At 47.2% G+C, this 20,116-nt stretch overlaps 1 protein-coding gene across 1 annotated transcript in view; it reads right to left on the bottom strand.

Moving 5' to 3' along the window:
* The window catches only part of LOC144768973 (piezo-type mechanosensitive ion channel component 2-like), a 700,333-nt gene extending 686,728 nt beyond the window's left edge, over window positions 1–13,605 (bottom strand). Inside the window, exons 1-3 of the mRNA XM_078652965.1 lie at window positions 13,581–13,605; window positions 12,939–13,034; window positions 8,396–8,497 (exon numbers count right to left, since the gene is read on the bottom strand). Of these exons, the coding sequence (XP_078509091.1) occupies window positions 8,396–8,497; window positions 12,939–13,034; window positions 13,581–13,605 (223 nt within the window). The remainder of the gene's footprint in view (window positions 1–8,395; window positions 8,498–12,938; window positions 13,035–13,580) is intronic.
* Window positions 13,606–20,116: the final 6,511 nt, after the last annotated feature.

The raw sequence follows: 20,116 nt of genomic DNA, 5'->3' as shown, positions 1-20,116 counted from the left end.
CTATAACATGTCTGTCCCTTGCACCCAGCGTGAAGTTCGTGCTTTTCTTGGCATCACTTCCTACTGTCGCCAATGGATACCTAATTTTTCTCTTCTTGCTAAACCTTTGTTACATTTAACCACTAAAGATGTGCATGAACCCCTTCCCTGGACTGATGAATGTCAGCATTCTTTTGACTCTTTGAAATCTGCTCTTTGTTCTGCACCCATCTTGGGTACTCCTGACTACCGTAAACCTTTTGTACTCTATGTGCATGAGGTCGACGGTTGTTCGCTTTCAGTGTTAACGCAAGGATTTGGTGGTAAGCAAAGACCATGCGCTTATTTCTCGGCCACATTGGATAATGTTGCCAGAGAGCTTCCTAACTGTCTGAGGGCCACTGCAGCTGTTGCGGTGGCCATCCGGCAGTCGGAGGGGCTTGTTCTAAATTCTAATCTAACAGTGATGGTGCTGCACGCAGTGGATGCATTGCTAAATAAAACAAAAACGCAGCATCTTACAAGTGCACGCCTCACCTGTTATGAATTGACATTGTTTACTCCGCATATTACGATCATGCAATGTGCCACGTTAAATCCTGCCACATTGTTACCTCTCCCTTCGAATGAAATTACCAATGATGTACACGATTGCATATTTCGGACTGAAGAAGAAACGAAGGGGAGGATTGACCTCACTGACATCCTTCTATCTGACCCCCAAGGGGAATTATATGTGGACGGGTCTTGTTTCAAGTTAGCAGATGCCACAACAACAGCTGCATATGCAATCACTACGCTAAAAACGGTAGTTGAGACCTCTCGAGTTCCCTATCGATCAGCTCAGGCTGCTGAACTGGTGGCATTGTTACGAGCTTGTGAATTAAGTGAGGGACTCGAGGTTAACATATATACAGACAGCCATATACAGACAGCCAATACGCCTTTGGCGTTGCCCATAGCTTTGGGCGGCTGTGGAAGGAACGGGGTTTCCTCACCTCCCATGGTCAGAAAATACAGAATGGCCCTTTGGTGTTGCAATTACTTGCTGCCCTCACCTTGCCCAAGAAACTAGCCATAAAAAAATGCAGCGCCCATAAGGCGGTGGTGGATGAAGTGGGTGAGGGGAATGCCTTTGCCGACCAGATTGCTAAACAGACGGCTCAGTCCATGTTATCAACTATGTATGTAACAACCTCAGCAAGATGGGTGGAAGAATCTGATTTGTTCAATAATACTATAGAGAGTGTGACAGAAATACAGAAGGAAGCCACTCCAGCTGAATTGACACGGTGGGAGCAGGAAGTGGGAAGGTTGGATGAAAATAACTGTTGGGTTGACTTAACAGAAAAACAAAGATGGTTGTTGCCCAATGCTTTGGTATAGGCCGTTGTAACTATGGCCCACGGTCCCGCTCATATTGGCGCTAAAGGTATCTGTGCTTTGTTGGACCCAGTATGGAATAACCCCAATATTCAAAGGACGGCTGTCCACTTAGTTCAATATTGTATGGTTTGTTTGCAACACAATCCAGGAAAAAGGGAAAGTGTGTTGAGTGGGAACTTCGCACCTCCAACTTTACCATTTGAAGTGCTTCAGATGGACTATATCCATATGGAGTGCGTCAATAATTGAAAGTATGTTTTGGTGGTGGTTTGTGCCTTTAGCAAGTGGGTTGAGGCTTACCCAACTAAAGATAACACCGCTTTGGCTACAGCATAAGCTCTTATCAAAGAGTTTATCTCTAGATATGGGGTGCCCTGCTTGATTTGGTCTGACAACGGGGGGCACTTCCATGGGGCTCTTGTCAAACATATTTGTGACGGGCTGCAGATACGACACCTTCAGTCAGCAGGATTAGTGGAGAAGTATAATGGGATACTGAAGCTGAAAATGGCTAAGATTCAAGAGAGTGCTGGTTTGAAATGGCCTGACACCTTACCTCTGGCCCTCATGTCATTACGTGTTACCCCTCACTCACGTTCTGGTCTCTCTCCTTATGAAGTGATCTTTGGATGGCCTGCTAATGTATGGGGAGTGCCTAGACCACGGTCCTTTACCGATGTTGAATATCCTATGTTGATTGATTACTTGTATTCCTTGACTAAAGACCTCAGTTCTATTCATCAGCAGGTAGCATCTGTACTGCAGCCCCTGCCAGAGGGTCCCGGACATCGATTGGAACCCGGCCAGTGGGTGCTAGTTAAGAAGTACGAACGAAACACCAGTTTGGATCCGAGGTGCTCTTAGCCATATCAAATCCTCCTCGCCACGCGGACAGCTGTAAAGGTGGATGGGAAAGAAGCACTGGATCCACGTCTCTCACCTTAAACGGTTGCCGCTCCCGCTTCCTTATGATCAGCAGCACTCGGATGGAATTTTGACCCAGGAAAGTGAAAGAGCCGCTGCATTTGTTCCTTTTTCCGACGCCTGTGAAATAGAGCCAAGGCAAGAAGAAGGAGTGACGGGATCAGGCGAAACGGCCCCAGTTGAATCCGCAATTGCCCCTAACCCTGTCACTGATACTCCAGCAAGCAGGGGCTCTGATGAAGGAAATGTACCTTCCTCTGTGCTATTTTCTGATCAGGAAGCTCCGGGTCATGTGCAATACAACCTATGGCCAATAAAACATCACGGTACCTCAGACCCCACGGCTAGGAGATAAGGAAAGACTTGAGTAAATAGGGTTTGCTAGATTTGTGCCTGAGGTACTGAGCGAGACACTGGACTGCACTTGTTGAGACCGGGAACTTTGGTATTGTGCTCTGTTCAGAAAGAAAGACTGTCACATGTAAAAGGCCAGGTTGTACATCGGATTTTCTGCGACAACGGCGTTTTGAGATGAACGATAGGAGTCTGCCTGTGAGACTCTAGATGGACACAAGGAGAAGAACCCTCTGGCAGGACGGACTGCTTTGCCCGAGTTTAGTTTTGGACTTTTAGTTAGGAATGTACCCTTTTGGTCGTATTATACCTGAAGAAGAACGCCCTTTTGCACCACGATACTTGCCATTTTATGAACCAATGTTTTCTGCTTGGACCATGCGTGTAAAAATAGCATTTGCGTTAGTAATAGCCATTATATTAGCCATTTTGTGTGGGAAAATTAAATCAGGCTCCCCTGCGGACCCACTAAAACCCGCCCACTTTAGAGAGGCATCCATGCTTGTGCTCGATCCTCTTTCGCAGATTATCAACTCGTCATTTAAAACTCCCACTATACCCACCAGATGGAAGCAGGCCTGGGTCTCCCCCATTATTAAAAAACCTATGTTAGACCCCACTAGGCCAGAGAATTTTAGGCCTATTTCGCTGCTCCCCTGGCCAGCTAAGGTGGCCGAGTCTCACGTCAATAATACTCTGACGAAATTTCTCTATGCCAATAACATTCTGGACTCCACTCAGCATGGTTTTCGTGCGGGCCACAGCACCGAAACTGCGCTACTAAGTGTGACGGAACATCTGCGGACCATTTTGGACTCCGGTCAGACGGCTGCGCTGATTTTCTTAGATCTCAGCGCGGCCTTCGACACGGTATTACACAAGGTTTTGCTGTACAGATTGGAAGCGGCGGGATTGGGGGACAGGCACTGGAGTGGTTCAGAGCATTCCTGACTGGAAGATCCTTCCGGGTCTCCACCCCCCCGTTCCTTTCTAAGGAACGATTTATTAAGCAGGGTGTCCCCCAGGGGTCTGCACTCAGCCCGACTTTATTCAATCTTTACGTCTAGCCACTAGCTGAGGTCGCCAAACGATGGGAGTTATCCATAACCTCATACGCGGATGACACTCAGTTGGTGGTGATGCTGAGTGAAGATTCCGGGTTGAGCTCATCCAAGTTCAAACAGGGCTTAACAGCAGTAACTAACTGGATGACATCTAACTACTTACAGCTCAATGCCAGCAAGACTGAGGTTTTGCTTGTTGGAAAAGATGTCTCCGCCTGGGGAGACAACTGGTGGCCTGAGATTCTAGGTAACCCTCCCGAGCCAAAGAGTGAGGTAAAAAACCTAGGAGTTTGGGTAGACTCCTCCCTCAATTTTATCCACCATACAAAAAAAGTTGCCGCTACGTGTTTTGGGACCTCCGGAACCTTAAACCGATTCTAAAATTCTTTGATCCACCCACTCGGCAGCTTATGGTGCAGTCTGCTATCCTCAATCGCCAGGATTACGCGAGCTCTCTATTGCTGCTAGGGGCTAACCAGGCTGAGGTGGGAAGACTGCAATGAGTACAAAACGTGGCAGCCAGAGCCTTGATAGGGCTCCCCTGCTTTCACTCGGTAGCAGGCACTTTGGTCAAACTTCATTGGCTACCGGTGGACAAAAGGATCCAATTTAAAGCTCTCTGCATGTCATTTAAAATCCTGAAATCTGCCTCTCTACCTGTGCCTTGTCCCCTGCTGACCGCGTATGCTCCTTTGCGAACCCTCCGGTCGGAAGCCCAGCATTTGGCAGTAGTTCCCAGAATTTAGCGCTCTCACATGGGAGGACGCTCTTTCCGCTATCTTGCGGCAAAACTGTGGAATGCCTTACCGCTCCATATACATGGTTTAAATGACCTTTTGATGTTCCGAAAGGCCGTTAAGACCCACCTCTTCCGCTAGAAAGCTGTATGTTATCGCCACTATTCCATTCTTGCGGCAGTTGCTTCCTGCTCTACATCTAGCGCCGGGACGCCCCTTAGCTGGGGCAGCCGCGCGCTATATAAGAACATATAACATAACATAACATAACATTTTCATGAGTATATTCGTATATTTGGAATATAAGCACCCGATGCAATCCATGATGCCAACTACCGTTGCCCCACCTGAGCATCTGATATTCACCTTAGCCCCACATAAGGAAAGACATCGTCAGACTTACGCTAAGAATGTATTTGTAGAAATGCTCCACCAAACCCATAGCACCACCAATATGACCGATTGTTGGGTTTGTGGACTTCTGCCATCGGTTATAAATAAACATGATTTGTTTCTCTCTCTGCCATTATCATATCTAGGTAGTTGTGAGGCATGGTTCCAATTGTTTTCAGCCATGTATAACCATTATGTGGAAAACCCCAAACAATATTCAGAAAAAGATTATAGTATGATCTTAGCTTATATTGAAACGCACCAAGGGTTTGATCCAGCAGGAAATGGTGGGGAGGGATCATTGGATCCAGAGGCCTGTATGAACTTATATACGGCAAATGAAAATAGTACTTGTTTGAAAGATGAACTTTATGATTTTTCTAATTTTAATCATTCTCAGTATTTCCAGCAGTTTATTACCAGAAATGTTACTAGTGAAAGTGTCTTGCCTATCCCTATCTTGAATACTTCTTCGCCATTTTGTGTGCAGGAGATTGGGCATGTACAGGTTGGGAATAGCATCTGCAATTATACATATAGAATGAAGATTTTTAGTAGCCCTCCATTGTTAACGCCTCCGAATGTGTACTTTGTATGTGGGGAAAATGCCTATACCTGGTTGCCATGAGGGTGGGCAGGCCAATGTTATCTGTCCTTCCTATACCCCCCTGTATATATAGCACCGTCAGACTATCACAAAACACATCAACTCCATAACACAAAGGCGATTTCCAATAGGCAGCGAAGAAAGCTCGGAATGACTGAAGTTATCCAAACTGACACTTCCTTGAAACAATTTACGTATTTTACTAAGGGTTTGGTCCCATTCTGGGGACCGATATTCAATATTAGGGAGATAAGGCGGTTGTCCAGAATAGTGGAGAATGTCATAAATATCACTACTGAGATTATGACAAATATAACTGAGGAGCTTCAGGCTACGAGACTCGTTTCTCTTCAGAATCGGATGGTTCTTGACATCATCTTGGCCGATCGAGGAGGAGCATGCCGGGTGATCGGCAGCTCCTGTTGTGTTTACATTCCAGACTCCGCCCCCACGGTCCATTTAGCTATCCAGAAATTGCACCGCATTGCTGCCGAAATGCACATTGAAAATGGGTCCTGGTCACTGTCTAGCTGGTTTTTCGGGGCTTCTCTCTACCTGGGGTTGGAAGTTATTGATGATAGTTGCTGGAGCTACTGGTATACTCTTTACTTGCTGTCTTTGCATGCAATGCGGTCCGGCCTGTTGCTCTTATTGTGCTACCAAATTGACAGACATGATCGTCCCTTCCCCCGGCCCTTCTAAATCTCAAATGCTCCAGCAGGAGATTTGTGAGTTAATGGCCATCAATGAGGACGTTTTCCAGGATTAGTACTTTTCTTAGTTAGCTACATCACGCTAAAAGGAGGGTTTGAGGAACTGAAATCTGAATTAGGCCTAGTGAACCATATGGTAACAGTTATTAATTAGCGTGATATATGTTAGTCTAGTGAAGACGTTTGAGTGTTACTAACCACACACACATACTAGTTAAAAGGTCAATACATGTCTTATGCAAGCCGTTTGCCCTCTTTTACGAGCAATATAGATTAACCTGACCAGCGCCATATTGTGGCCTAGTCTGCTTGCGTCACTAGTGGAAACCTACCATGGCATTTAGTAAGAGTCGTTCCGTTGAGAAATAGGCTGACAAATGTAGCCAACTGCTGCTTCTGCCCGTTAGGCCTGTCAAGGTTGTAAGTGGAGGTAGAATGGATAAGCACATTCCAGGAGGTGCTGTGCGGACTCTCCTAGCGCTGGCAGAAGGGAGTCACCCTCCTCGATCTTGCTATAACGAGTTGAGCTAAACTAAGGATGCTTTGTGTTCCATATATGGTCTTTCCTTTGCACCAACCTGTACCAACTTGTATTTTTCCTTCTTAGGTAACGGTTTCGAAATGCAACAGTATATATGTGATCTGTTGATAATGTGCCAGCAGTCTTCTCGGCGGACCTCGAGGGGTTAGGTCACGAGAGGCTCCTCTGGCAGAGTTTGTCTGTTTAATAAATGATTGAACCTTCTACACTGCCAACTGACTGATTATTGGTAATTGGTATTTTAGGTATAGGTCTATTTGGGTTGTAATAATTTTTTCGGTACTTCACCATATGCCCCAGATCTAGAGCTATGGATAGTGCGTCCTTTCGCTCAAATTGCGCCGACTATGTCGACCAACAAGTAGAAGGAGGGCGGCTGTCTCATGCTCTCTGAGCTTTATTCAGGGGACTGTTTCATCACTATACAAGATGCCTTCTAAGTGTTTGGATTTGGACACGCCTAGAAGGCAATTGCTTCTAATCCAAGCAGACAAGAAATGTGCATGCGCAGCTGGCGCGCATGTGCAGATTTCTCTTGTATTAGAAGAAATAGCGATGAAGAGGAGGAGGGCAGCCCGGGGACACAGCAGTACAGGTAAGTGGAGTTTAATTTATTTTTTAAGTAATAAAATTCACTGTTAATATAGTTGGGTGGAGGCGGGTGCTGGCCAACTCCGCTACGCTGCAAAGTGTACAGAGATTTGCCTTCTCGGCGAAACGCGGAGAAGGCAAATCTTCGCAGTGGGGAAGGCAAATCTTCGCACAATCCGCGGGCGGAGCGGAGGTCTCAGCCCGGGCCTAACTTTTGAGTGATCGCCTACAGCAATTTTGATGCTGTACTGATTATTTGCATTCACACAACTAAACAAACACATCTGAAATCAGTGATCTGTAGGTAATAAGTTCAGTACTGGAGACAGGGTCTGTAAGGTCCTGGAGTGAGGTGATCACCCCATTCCAAAGGCATATTTCAGGACCCCAGCTTCTAATCCATTTCGAAATGAAGTCTTTCAGGAAGAAGGAAGACTTAAAATGCCAAGGAATATAACTTAAGGTGAACAAAGTTAGACACATCTACACACAGGGGGACAAAGCTAGACTTAGGGAGACACATCAAGATATGGGAGACAAAAGGTGACAAAGCGAAACCTAGAATAGATTTGCTCTAGGAAACACAACCACTGGAAGACAAGGAACATGGAAAGTGAGGGACATAGATACTGAATCCTGTTGAATATACTTTATTCTTCAATAGTTCACATCTCCAGCACTAATGCATCCCCCCAGAAAGCCCACAGTACTTTGAGGCAGTAATACTATATAAAACAAAGTAACGTAACAAAATAGGTATGATTTGGGTACTTGTTCTTTCATGTCAATTGCATTCTCTACATATCTTACCTGTACTGCATGTTCTCTGGACACTAAATTTATAACACGGAGTAGACGGGGAGACAAATTAGAGAACTGTAACAGCATAAAAGTGTATTATTGGCCTGGTGCATGGGTCTAACCCAGGACTGACAAACAATAACACTCAAAAGTAATGGTTCACAAATACTCCTTGGGCCACAATACACTGGGTCACAGTGCATCACAGAGAGTCACTGATTTCAGCAAGTCGTATCTGGTGCACAATGATAAAAGCTGTCAATTTTATTTTTGTGGCAAAACATTTGGCAAACTGATTATTTTACCTTTTGGCTTGACATAATGGAAAGCAATCTGGAAGGAAGACTGTATCAGAAGGAATATGAAACTGGTGTAATATATCATCTGGAGGAACCGCCCAGTGCGTCCTACAAAGAAAAGAAGCAGTAAGACACTACATTACAGGCCTGATACGTGGAGCAAATTGCCTTTTTGTAAAAATCTCAAACTACTGTTTGATACTGATTATATTTTTTCAAGGGATCAATAGAGTCATGTAGGAAAGAAACATTCCCTGTAATCATCTACATACTATAATGCCCATTCTTTGTCCTTTATCCATGTTTTTTACCAAAACTATCACAAGAAAAGAACATTGCCTTTCCATTATAACAGATTCTAGTCCAAAGCTTAGTATACAGGCAGAATATGGAGTGGTGTCGCAATAAAAGTGACTTCTTTATCCAAAGGCAAACATCACTTAAAGATGTTTGACAATGGTTGAAGACCAGATCTTAACTTCTCTTTCTTAACCACTCTTCCAGGAGATGTGGCTAAGTTTTTGACCTCTGAATTGGGAGATCTGGGTTCTTGAGCAAAACAATGTGATTCTGAGCAAATAATGTTATCTCCATGAACCCGAAAGTCCTAAATCTGTGTAATAAAAATGTGTAATGTAAACGTGTAAATAAATATGTGACAACACTTGAATAATGTGTAGTTTTGATCCCTCCCAACTACCACCTCTTATTACATCATGGATTCTCTAAACCATACTCCTCTATATAGCGCATCTACTATTTGCGATTATTTTACTACAATAAAAATGTTCTCTGCCAAGCTCTCCACTGTTCCCTGTACCAAGTCAGCGCTATACACGATACATAAAACTAAACTGTAACAAAGCCCACTTTTTCTTATGCGGTGGAGGACTTAACAGATATGCACACCCCTCACGGTTCATAAGGTCTCTTGTCCCATTGTTTATGATAAAAGCCAATAACCTGGGTGACATCCATGGATTCTTCAAACACAATACACAAAGGGACTCAGGAGGATGAACTTCAGTTCGATAACAATGCTTTGACCACATATTTCATTTTGCTATTTCACTCTGGAGCTCCCCCCACACCTTGACGACTATAGCCTGCCCACTCAGTGACTGAAGACTCTATTTGCCCTGAATGTATAACTTTACAACGCATACATTTACAATGCATGCCTTTACAACGCAGTTTTTACATAGTAACATCCTTTATAACGCATTCTTTTACATAGCATGCCATTATATCGCATTATACCTTCACATCACATACCATTACAATGCATACCATTACAACAAATTTAACGCATTCCATTACATCACATTATACCTTTACATCGCATACCATTACAATGCATACTATTACATTGCATTTAAGGTAAGTGTTGGACAGTATAGGGGTAATAATTACTATTCTAACTCCAGTGAGTGCAACAGTAGGGTAAGTGTTGGATAGTGTAGGGGTAAAAATTACTATTATAACTCCAGTGAGTGCAACAGTAGGATAAGTGTTGGATAGTGTAAGGGTACTATGCATTGTAATGGTATGCTTTGTAATGACTTACGATGTAATGACTGCGTTGTAGTGACATGCATTGTAATGACATGTGTTGTAGTGACATGCAATGTAATGGCTGCGTTGTAATGCCATGCAATGTAAAGGGTGTTGCTATGTAATGACTGCTATGTAAAGGTTGTGCGATGTAATGGCTGCGTGGTTAAGGTTGTTTCCCCTTTGCTCCTCTAGAATAACCCCTTTATGTGGTCAAACAAACCTGCTGATGTTTTAAGAGGAGTCACAGATTGTTCTAAAATCCCAATACATAGAATCAACAATCATGGGGCCTGACTGAAATGTCTGTATTCCAATGGTCCGGGGGAGGGGGGAATTTCAAACACAAGTTGCACTGATCCAGTCTGCAATGTAACATACCTGTCTCTAAGACCCACATTTCTCCTTTCCTAGAGGTGCCCACTAGCGGCGCACTGACTGTGCACTACACCAAATGTGATGCACAACCAGTGCACCTCCGGGTTGCTGCTTTGTCAGTGCGCCCACATATATATGGCGTAAGCACAACAAAAAAAGAGTCCCTCATTTGCATGGTGTACATTCCTTGGCATTCAAGCATCTACTACTGAAAGCTGGCATTGACTGTAGGACAATGCATCAATAAATATACAATTATGCTCACAGTAAAATGCACAGAAAAAGGCAGCATGAAAACAGAAAAACAGATACATAAATGTAACTATAAGTGGAAATCTTTCAAAACAAATGTGCCTATGAATACATGGCCAGCCTCCAGTTATTGTACCAGGTTATTAGAATTCGGTTCATGCTGAGGCCTCAAATTTGTTTTAACTGATATCAGAAATGCTATAATACAATAGTTTATCATTCTGCAGTATCTAATGTATAGAGCTTTCTCCCTCTCTTTGTGTTGCTTTGCTCTCAATCTCTTTACCTTCCTTGGTCACTTTCTAGCTCCCTTGCTCGTTTTCAGTTCCTATTCCCTCTCCTTCTCACTTTTTGTCTCTCTTCCTCTTTGTCTATCTTTTACTCTCTACTCTTTCCTGCCTTTCTATCTCTATGAGGCTATTTATTAGTGAGCAAGTAGTCACTCTGAGAAGTTTACTTAGAAGATACTGAAGAACAGTCAGTAGGCTAAGGCCCTGTTAGAAATGTGGTTTTTGATCAAGCGGCTGTGCAAACCCTTCTCAAGCAACAACTACAATTCTTGTCATGGTGAAACACAAAAGACAATAAATTAACCGTTGCTGTAGTGGCCTGGCACAAATGCAGTCAGTCTTAAGTTATAGGCACTGTGTTAAAATGTATGCAGCACACAAAAAGTAATAAAGTGAAAATATAACACAAGAGATATGACACACCTATTTAGAAATATAGAGTAAAATTTAACAAAAACAAAACAACAACAATCCAATCAGTAGAACTGGAGATATGCAATTTTAAAGGTTTAAGTAAAAATAGCCCCAAGAAGCAGTAAGAGATAGTGAAGATATCTGGTCGCTCTAGACAATGACAAAGTCACAAGTTCAGGCCGACTGCTATGGAGTGCCGGCTCCAAAGAGAGTAGGTTAGTCCCACTGAAAAAGTTGCCTTATCAAAGTCCGGCGAGCATTGTTCAAAATTTCAGGATCTCACAAGAAGAAATGATGACAGTCAAGGGTTCAGGACCTGGCGAGGCACCTCTTGGGGATCAGAAATTCACTCCAGCAGAGGCCAGCAGGCCTCTGGCAGGTACAGTTGCAGGTCCAGCTAGGTCCCCTGTCAGGGCCGGACTGGGAACAGCAACCAGCCCTGGCAGATTACTGCCCAGCCAGCCCTGGGAGCGGGGGGAGAGGAGGGGTGCTAGCAAGGAGCACTGCTCCTGCTTTTGTTACAGGGGGCTGATATTGCAGCAGTGATGCAAAACCCGCCCCCACGGGCACAAATTTAACCCCTACCCCTCCAGCCCAGAGGGGAAATGCCTGGTGCCCGCTACGGCCAGTCCGGCCCTGTCCGTGGTGCAGGCCCAGGTAGGGACAGTTACAGCAGGTCAGCTGGGCAGTTGCAGGGAGGCCTCTGAAGCTTGTTGTATCCCTGTAGCTCAGAACACAAGGACAGCCAACTGACCGTTGCAGTCACTCAGGTTAGTCTGGGATGAAGGGAGCAGGTCCAGTCTTCCTTCTCAGAGAGCAGGACAATCCTCTGAAGAACAAAGCAGGTCTCAAGCAGCAGGGCAGTCCTCTGGAGAACAAGGCAGTCCTTCTTCTGTAATGTCCACAGTTCCAGGAATGTACTGATGATCGGCTCAGGAGGTCCAATATTTATACCTGGTATCATCCCTTGAAGTGGAGGAAACTTCTAGTCCACTCCCATATCTGATTCTGGAAAGTTCCTACCTTCCCCTATCTTATCCTGCCCGGGTTCAAAGAGGTCTATGGAGACAAAAGGTTGGTGTCAAGTTCCTTTGTGATTGTGATGGAGGCAGCCCTTTGAAATGTAAGTGGAGCAGAGAACAGCTCTGCCCCTCCCATCCTGGCAGGATGACCTGCTCCCAGCTACACCGAAGTCCTATTGTTCAATGCCTGGGCATTCTTAGCGGGGGAGCAATTATCAGGTCCAGGAAGCTGGAAACTTAGAAAACCTCAGAAAATTTAGTGCATGAAGATTGACAAGTTTGCGGGTGTCCACTGCAATTTCCAGTTTTCTCTGAAACTCCAAATTTCCATCCCTGCTTCCGCATTTAGAAATGCGGAAAGTCTGTTTTATTGGTAAGTTTTCTGTATTCACAATTACATTTTACCAGAGCGAAATTGTACAAGTCTTTATTTTTCAAACCACAGTATACTCTCAAAAAGTGCTTTAGGTAAGTCAAAACATTTATGAATTGAAGCCAGTGATCTGAGACACCAGGGTTTGTGCGATCAGCGCTCTATAAACACCCTAAACAAATAAGTAGGATGCTTTTCAACAGGTGATAAACTACATTCTACTTGGTCAGTAGTCAAATCACATTTCATGCACTGTGTACACATACCTTTCATTGTCACAGGCGATGGGTTCGGAAACAGCGGAATCAGAAGAAGAAACAGGAAGTAGACAACCGATAACCCGTTGTACCGGATTGATATAGCTGTGAAGTACAAAATACAGCCGTTAGCAGACACTCTGGTACCTTATCTTATATACAGATTTATTAAATGCTATGTTGAATTATATTATGTTGTTATAATTTGTCAAATAGGCTCTATATTTTTTATTGAGTACTGTTGTGGCATGTAATATTATATATTATTTTTGTAAGCCATATTATGTTATATTCTATTTGGTGCTGCTTTATATGCTGTAATGGATGATTTCATGTTATGTTTTATTATTTTATGCTGTATCAAGTTTTGTAATGGCTATGTTATGTTTTATTCTATATTGCATAATATAGATTTTAATAGAACGATATGTGATGTTTTCTTCCACGACTTAATATTACGTTATTTTATGCTTTGGGTGTAATATATACACTAAGAGCTGCAAGATCTCCAGCTAAATACAGTGGAACATATTCAATTGCATGTAAATCGTGAGACGAAATACACCTCATACAATGGAAGAAATGCCCAAGAGAACACATGAGAGAGGCCAAACGGGAATTGTGTATCCCGATATATCTATAGCAACATACGCAGATCCAGGATCTTGTGCGCCATGGGCGAGACTGCAAAAGAGGGGCCCTCGCCACATCAGGGGTCTCTTACATAAACCCAGGTGAGCGGAATTCATGTAAAATTTTCTGAAAATTCACACAAAATGTGACTGGGGGTTATATTGCTTTTGCGAACGGATTCAAAACTGTGATTTCCGTGTACTCGCTGAATGAAAAGGGGGGGCTCTTAGCCCCCCCGCCCGCATGGCGGCGCGGCGACCGCCTCCTCCTCCGAGCCTCTCTGTGGTGGGGCGTGCCCTCCCCCCCCACCGATTGGTTGTCGCCCTCCCTGGCCCGGATGTCGTTGTAGGACTTCCGGGTCAGGGGGGGCGGGCCGCAGGAGGGGCTGGGTGGGGGGAGGCGTGCCGCCCCCCCACCTTGCCCCTTGGGGATAAAGAAGCGGGGAGCGTCCAGGAGACCCTCTTGTTCCCTGGACGCTCCCCCACAGCGTGTCGTGCCCCGCGCTCGGGGCTTCTTGATTTTGTTCTTTGTCTTCCAGGTTTTACACTCGCAGAAGCGGTGAATTTGGCGGAGCTGGTTCCAGTATTGCCCGGGCTGGAGCGGTGCTATTTTAGGCGTTCCTTGGCCGTGATCGGAGCTTCGGGCATCGTGAGCGGAGTTTCGTGCGGCGGGTGAGCTGGTCCCAGGGCGCTGAAGGCTGTGTCGGTGTGCAGGGGCTTGAGGTATTTATCGGGGGCGGGCGGTGCATCGGCGGAGCAGGTCGACGAGTGACTTCAGGTTGGCCGACCTGTTTGTTAAACAGCTGACTCCAGAGACACGGTAACAGCCGTTTAGGCGTGCCGAAATACTGTTTCCCGCTACGCAGGGTTAGCGCGGGTTTTTTGCATTATGTGTGTTTAGGTGTGCCCCACATCGCATCACTGCATCGGATAATTACTTCTTTGTTCGCGCGCTCCTACCGTGTCCTTGTTTAGGTGTGCCCCACATCGCATCACTGCATTGGATAATTACTTCTTTGTTCGCGCGCTCCTACCGCGTCCTTGACTGCAGAAGCTACCGGGCTGAAATTTAGTTAACATTGCACAGGAAAGGAAGCGAAGCAGGGTCGACCAGGGTAGGACCTGGATGGGAGACCCTTAGAGGATATTGAGCAATTGTTTGTGTTTCCTAATTGCAAGGGTTGTTTCTTGATTAAAGCTTCAACTGTATTGAGTTTAACAGCCGAAGGCAGCCTTAGGGGTGGTGAACAAAAGGGGTTCAAGCTTCCAATAAGTTCAACCTTTTTATAATTTTGTTTCATGCCTCCTGCCTCATACTCCCAGGTATTGATACTTTTTCTATTTTAGGCAATTGTAAGACAATATTGCTGTACCTTACGTGGTGAGCCCAAGGAGGTGGACATAGGACGTGGTTGCAGATCCGATACCGGCTGGGAGTACGCAGGATTTGATCGGTAAGAGGAGAGCGGGGGGCTTGCATTTCATTGCCTCTGGTAGCCGCCGGGTGGGTCTACGTTAGAGTTTACTCACCCCTGACGAAACCGGATAAGCCGGGGCGTTGCGGTTGCCGTTGCATGGTGCTCACAGCCCCCTGTACATCCTCCAGCTGGTGAAGGTACAAAAGCGCACGTTACCTGAGTAATAACACTAGGAGTGTAGGGCAGTAGCGTGCTAACCATGCCGGGGCCAAGGGGTGGTAAGAGAGGGTCTAGCATGGAGGCGATGATGCAGGCCATGATGCGCGAAATGGCTCAAATTAACAAGAAGTTGGGCAAGGTTGATGAATTAGAGGCCCGCGTAAATGAGAGGTTTCCTGATCCCCCAGGCCCATCAGGTAGGCCAGTGCGGGAGAGAACGGCACCTCTGCCGAGGGGGGATTTCGTTACTCCACCTAAGAAATCCAAGGCCAAGAAGCCGAGGTACAGTGCCCCAGCCCCCGTACCCCGAGTCCCGGTCCCTGGTATGCCCGTCCCTGCGATAACGGTTCCTCTTGCGCCCCCACCGGCGCCCGTAGTACCGGCTCCATCCATGCCATCGCCCCCCCCACCTGCAGCGCCTACCCCCCCCCCCGTGCCCGTGGGGCCGACACCAGTCCCAGGTGGGCCACCGACACCTGCACCCTTGCCTACTACGCCAGTGCCATCGGATATTCCCCCGGGGGTCCCAGATGTGCCAGCTGGTAATCCCGACCCAGTCCCGGTTGAGTTGGTATCGCAGATAGCAGCCTTATTGCCTTGGCTGCAGAAGGGGGGTGTGTGTCTTGCCTCATCTGATCATGCGGCAGAAGCGGTGAAATTGGTAGAGAAGATTAAGGCTGCAACGGCAGCGGACAGTATTGCGGTGCCCGTATCTTCTTCACTTACAGGTTCCAGTCCCGCCCAGCCGAATGGAGATAGTGTTCTACCGGCCCAGGTGCCCGTAAACGGTAAGGAGGTGGCGCTGCCTCTCTTGGGGGACGGCGTAGTGCCATCCAGGAGTGAAAACTTGGGGCAGCATGTGTCCCAGGCAGTGAAAGAGTTCATTTGGGCGGGAAAGTATGTATACATTTTTTCTTTGTTGCTAGACAATAGGGAAATGGAGCAGGCTAAGTTACTGAAGGAATGGATGCATCCAAGTGAATGGAGGGCACAGTGCTCCAGGTTCAGGGTGGAGGAGACTTTGAAGAACTGGATCAGGGCCTTTTCCGTTCTTTCAGCTATCACGGCTGAACGACCCCCAAATGTCCAGGCAACAATGGCTTGCTACCAGAGCAGGATTGTGGGGTGGAGTGATCAATACACTGGGGATGCGTGGAAGGAGTATGATGTTAATTTCAGGAAGGCTAAGGAATTTGATACATCACTGGCATGGGACAGGGTGGATTCTATGTCCTGGCACAAGCAGTTCTCAGGGGACACAGCACCTACCCAAGCTACCAGTGCGGTCAGGGTGTTCTCTGCCAGACCCCAACAACCCTTTCGGTCAAACCAGGGGAGTGAGGTCCCGGGGAAGAATAGGGGGCGGGGGGTCAGAGAGGAAAGGGGTATGCTGGGACTTTAATAAGCGCTCCTGCACGAGAGCCCAGGGCACCTGTAGATTTAGACATGCGTGTGCAATCTGTGGTCACCCATCCCACCCCGAGACAACGTGCAGGAACAAACAAGGCAACCACGGCCACAGGGGAAGGGGTAAGCCAGAGTAATTCAGACAAGCTGGGTCCCCCCACGCCAATAGACGTGTTAGCAATGATCCCATGGTTGAATAGATATCCTGATCACACAGCGGCCACTCTACTTCAGGAAGGTTTTTCACAAGGTTTTAGGATCCCGGCGATGGGTTACACAGGTAGCTCCCACTGCAGGAACCAACTGTCAGTTAAACAGAACCCAGAGGTAGTGGCCGCTAAGATTTCCAAGGAACTGTCTCTAGGCAGGATAGCGGGCCCATTTCAGGAGGTACCTGTCCCCAATTTTGTGTGTTCACCTCTTGGGGTAGTACCCAAAAAAGAGAAAGGCGAATTTAGACTGATCCACAATTTATCGGCGCCGAGAGGGGCATCCTTGAACGATGCGATTGATGAAGGGATTTTTAGTGTAAAGTATGCCTCGTTTGACCAGGCGGTGGATTTATTGCGTGCTCTTGGGACAGGAGCATTGATGGCAAAATCTGACATTGAATCTGCTTTCCGTCTTCTCCCAGTGCATCCGGTGGATCACCATCTCTTAGGTTTCACGTTCGAGGAAAAATTTTACATGGACAAATGCATGCCCATGGGCTGTTCCATATCATGTGCATACTTTGAGACATTTAGATCATTCCTAGAATGGGCCATGAGACAGGTGACGGGCCATCATAAGGTTATGCATTACTTGGACGATTTCCTTTTCTTAGGTGCGGCGAACTCGCAGGAGTGCGCTTGGGCATTGCAGGAATTTTGCGTGCTCATGCAGGCTTTTGGGGTCCCGCTGGCACCGGGGAAGACGGTTGGCCCAGCCACTTGCCTGGTATCGAAATTGACTCAGTTGAGGGATGCTTCAGGTTGCCCAAGGACAAAGTGTCTAAGTTTAGGGCAGCTCTGCGTCTATGCTTATGTAAAAACAAGGTTTCCTTGCAGCAGCTGCAGGAAGTGGTGGGGCAATTGAACTTTGCACTGCGGGTCATCCCAATGGCGCGCCCATTCTCACGCTCTATTGCCCAGGCTATGAAAGGACTACGGGAGAAACATCACCGCACTAGGCTGTCATCTGAGGTTCGCCAGGATATGCATATATGGATGGCATTCCTGGAGGGCTTTAATGGCAGGGTAGTGTGGTCAGGTCCTCCCGCTACATCAGCAGAGTTAGGTTTGTGGACAGACGCAGCTGGTAGTGTGGGTTTTGGTGCCATTTTAGGTAACAAGTGGGTCGCCCAGCGCTGGCCGGAAGAATGGAGAGCGTGGGGCCTGACCACCAACATAGGCTTTCTGGAACTTTTTCCAATATGGGTGGCATTGAAGGTCTGGCCAGAACACTTATGTAACCAATCTGTGGTGTTCTGGTCGGATAACATGACAGTGGTGGAATGTATAAACCAACAGGGGGCTCGCTGTCCGTTTATACTGCGCCTGATAAAAGAGATTGTGCTGCAGTGTTTGAAATGGAATGTGGTTTTCAGAGCCAAGCATGTCCCAGGCATACTCAACAATGCAGCTGACTCCCTTTCTCGCTTTAAAATGCAGGTCTTCAGGGAACATCTTCCTGCAGCAGACCCCTCGCCAGCGCACTTCCCGGCAATACTTTGGCAGATTGGTGCCCCAGATTACAGGACCTCGTGGTTGCTAGCTTAGCCCCCAGGACCAAGACCGCTTACGAAGGGGCGTTTTTGTCTTACCGCGTTTTCTTGGGACAGGAATGGGAGGTTAGGTGGGCACAGGAGGACAGCTTCGCGGCCTATTTAGAATGGATGCACAAGGAAGGGCGCACAGTGGCAGCGGCAAGCAGACATAGGGCGGCGGTCTCCTTCTTTGCGCAGGCTATGGGCATGCGAGACCCCACTAATACTTTTATGGTGCGCAAGGCTTTGAGGGGATGGCGCCGATTACAGGGTCACTCTGTGGATACGAGAAGGCCCATAGGATTGGCGCGGCTGGCAGCATTATTGGGGGCATTGCACGAGGTTTGTAGCTCAGAGTGGGAGGTACTTCTGTTCAAAGCTGCATTTTCCCTGGCTTTCTATGGGGCCCTGAGAATTGGTGAATTGGTGGCAAGATCAAAAGGGGATAAGTTGGGCGGCCTACAATGGACTAGTGTTAGGATCAGAGAGGATACCATGTGGGTGACAATTCAGAGGTCGAAAACTGACCAGGAATCTCGGGGTCACACCATAGTGCTCCATCGAGCCCGGGTCAACTCTTGCTGCCCGGTTTCTCAACTGGAGGTTTTCCACAGGCAGCGGGGGGGCACGGCGGGGGGTGCACTGTTGTGTCACGCCAATGGGACACCGCTGACGAGATACCAGTTTAGGCGAGTCCTGGAGCTGACAGTCAGACAGGCAGGTTTAGATCCCAAGGAATTTGGGACTCACTCCTTTAGGATAGGGGCTGCAACTGAGGCCGCATTAGGGGGTCTCTCAGCTGAGAATGTGAAGAGAATTGGGAGATGGACGTCCAAGTGTTATAAACGTTATGTACGAATTGACATGTTGTGACAGGATGGTGCTCAAGCTTGGTATCTTTCTTGTTCTTGCAGTTTCTCAAACCTGTGACGCAGGGGAGGAACTTGCCACCGGACGTCAACGATCGGCTCCATCACATCACAGGCGACATGGAGATTCCAGGAAAAAGGTTATTTGGATTGTGGGCCACTCTTATGTGAGGCGTGCGGAACATGTTTTTCTTTCAGGAGACCGTAGGAAACGGGCAGTGCATATGGGGTTTGATATCTCATTCTTTGGGAGGGGGGGTCTGTGCCTCAGCCAGTTTAGGAGCTTCTTCCAGGGACTCGTAGCTCAGCAGCCCACCTCCCCGTCAGTGGTGATACTTCACTTAGGGGAGAATGATCTGGCCAGACTGGGTAGGCGCATCCTTATTGAGGAGATCATCTCCACTGCGGGGTGGGTGGCCAGGACTTGCCCGGGTTGCACGGTAGTATGGTCGCAACTTATCCCTCTGTGGCAGTGGCGAGGGGGGGACTCGGTCAGGGCATTGAATCACTCGGTAAAGAGGATCAACACACAGTTGGACAAACAATTTCGAGCCCCCCAGTTGCAGACAATTCCACATGGGTGTATCTGGGGCGAGCGGTTCTCCCTGAGGGATGGGGTGCATTTAACGGAGGCTGGGAACGTCCTATGGTCTAATAATCTCTGGGCCTGGTTGGAGGGATCTGCTAGATAAACGCGCTCCTGGTTTAGGTCTAGTACGGGGGAGGCCAGATCGTCGGTTAACAATGCTGGCCTGTGGCGGTAAGGTCTTGACCGGTGAGCAGCTATTTTAAGGTCTGAGGGGGCGGGCATCATCCTATGGAGGTTCCCGCTCAGGGGGAGGGGTCATTGGCCCCTCCTAGAACTTCAGGGGCAAGGTAACTGGTGCTTAAAAAG

The sequence above is a fragment of the Lissotriton helveticus genome, chromosome 7 (assembly GCF_964261635.1).
Source record: "Lissotriton helveticus chromosome 7, aLisHel1.1, whole genome shotgun sequence".
In the NCBI taxonomy this organism is placed as follows: Eukaryota; Metazoa; Chordata; class Amphibia; order Caudata; family Salamandridae; genus Lissotriton; species Lissotriton helveticus.
The sequence above is the reverse complement of the archived record's forward strand: the minus strand, read 5'-3'. Positions and strand labels throughout refer to the sequence as shown.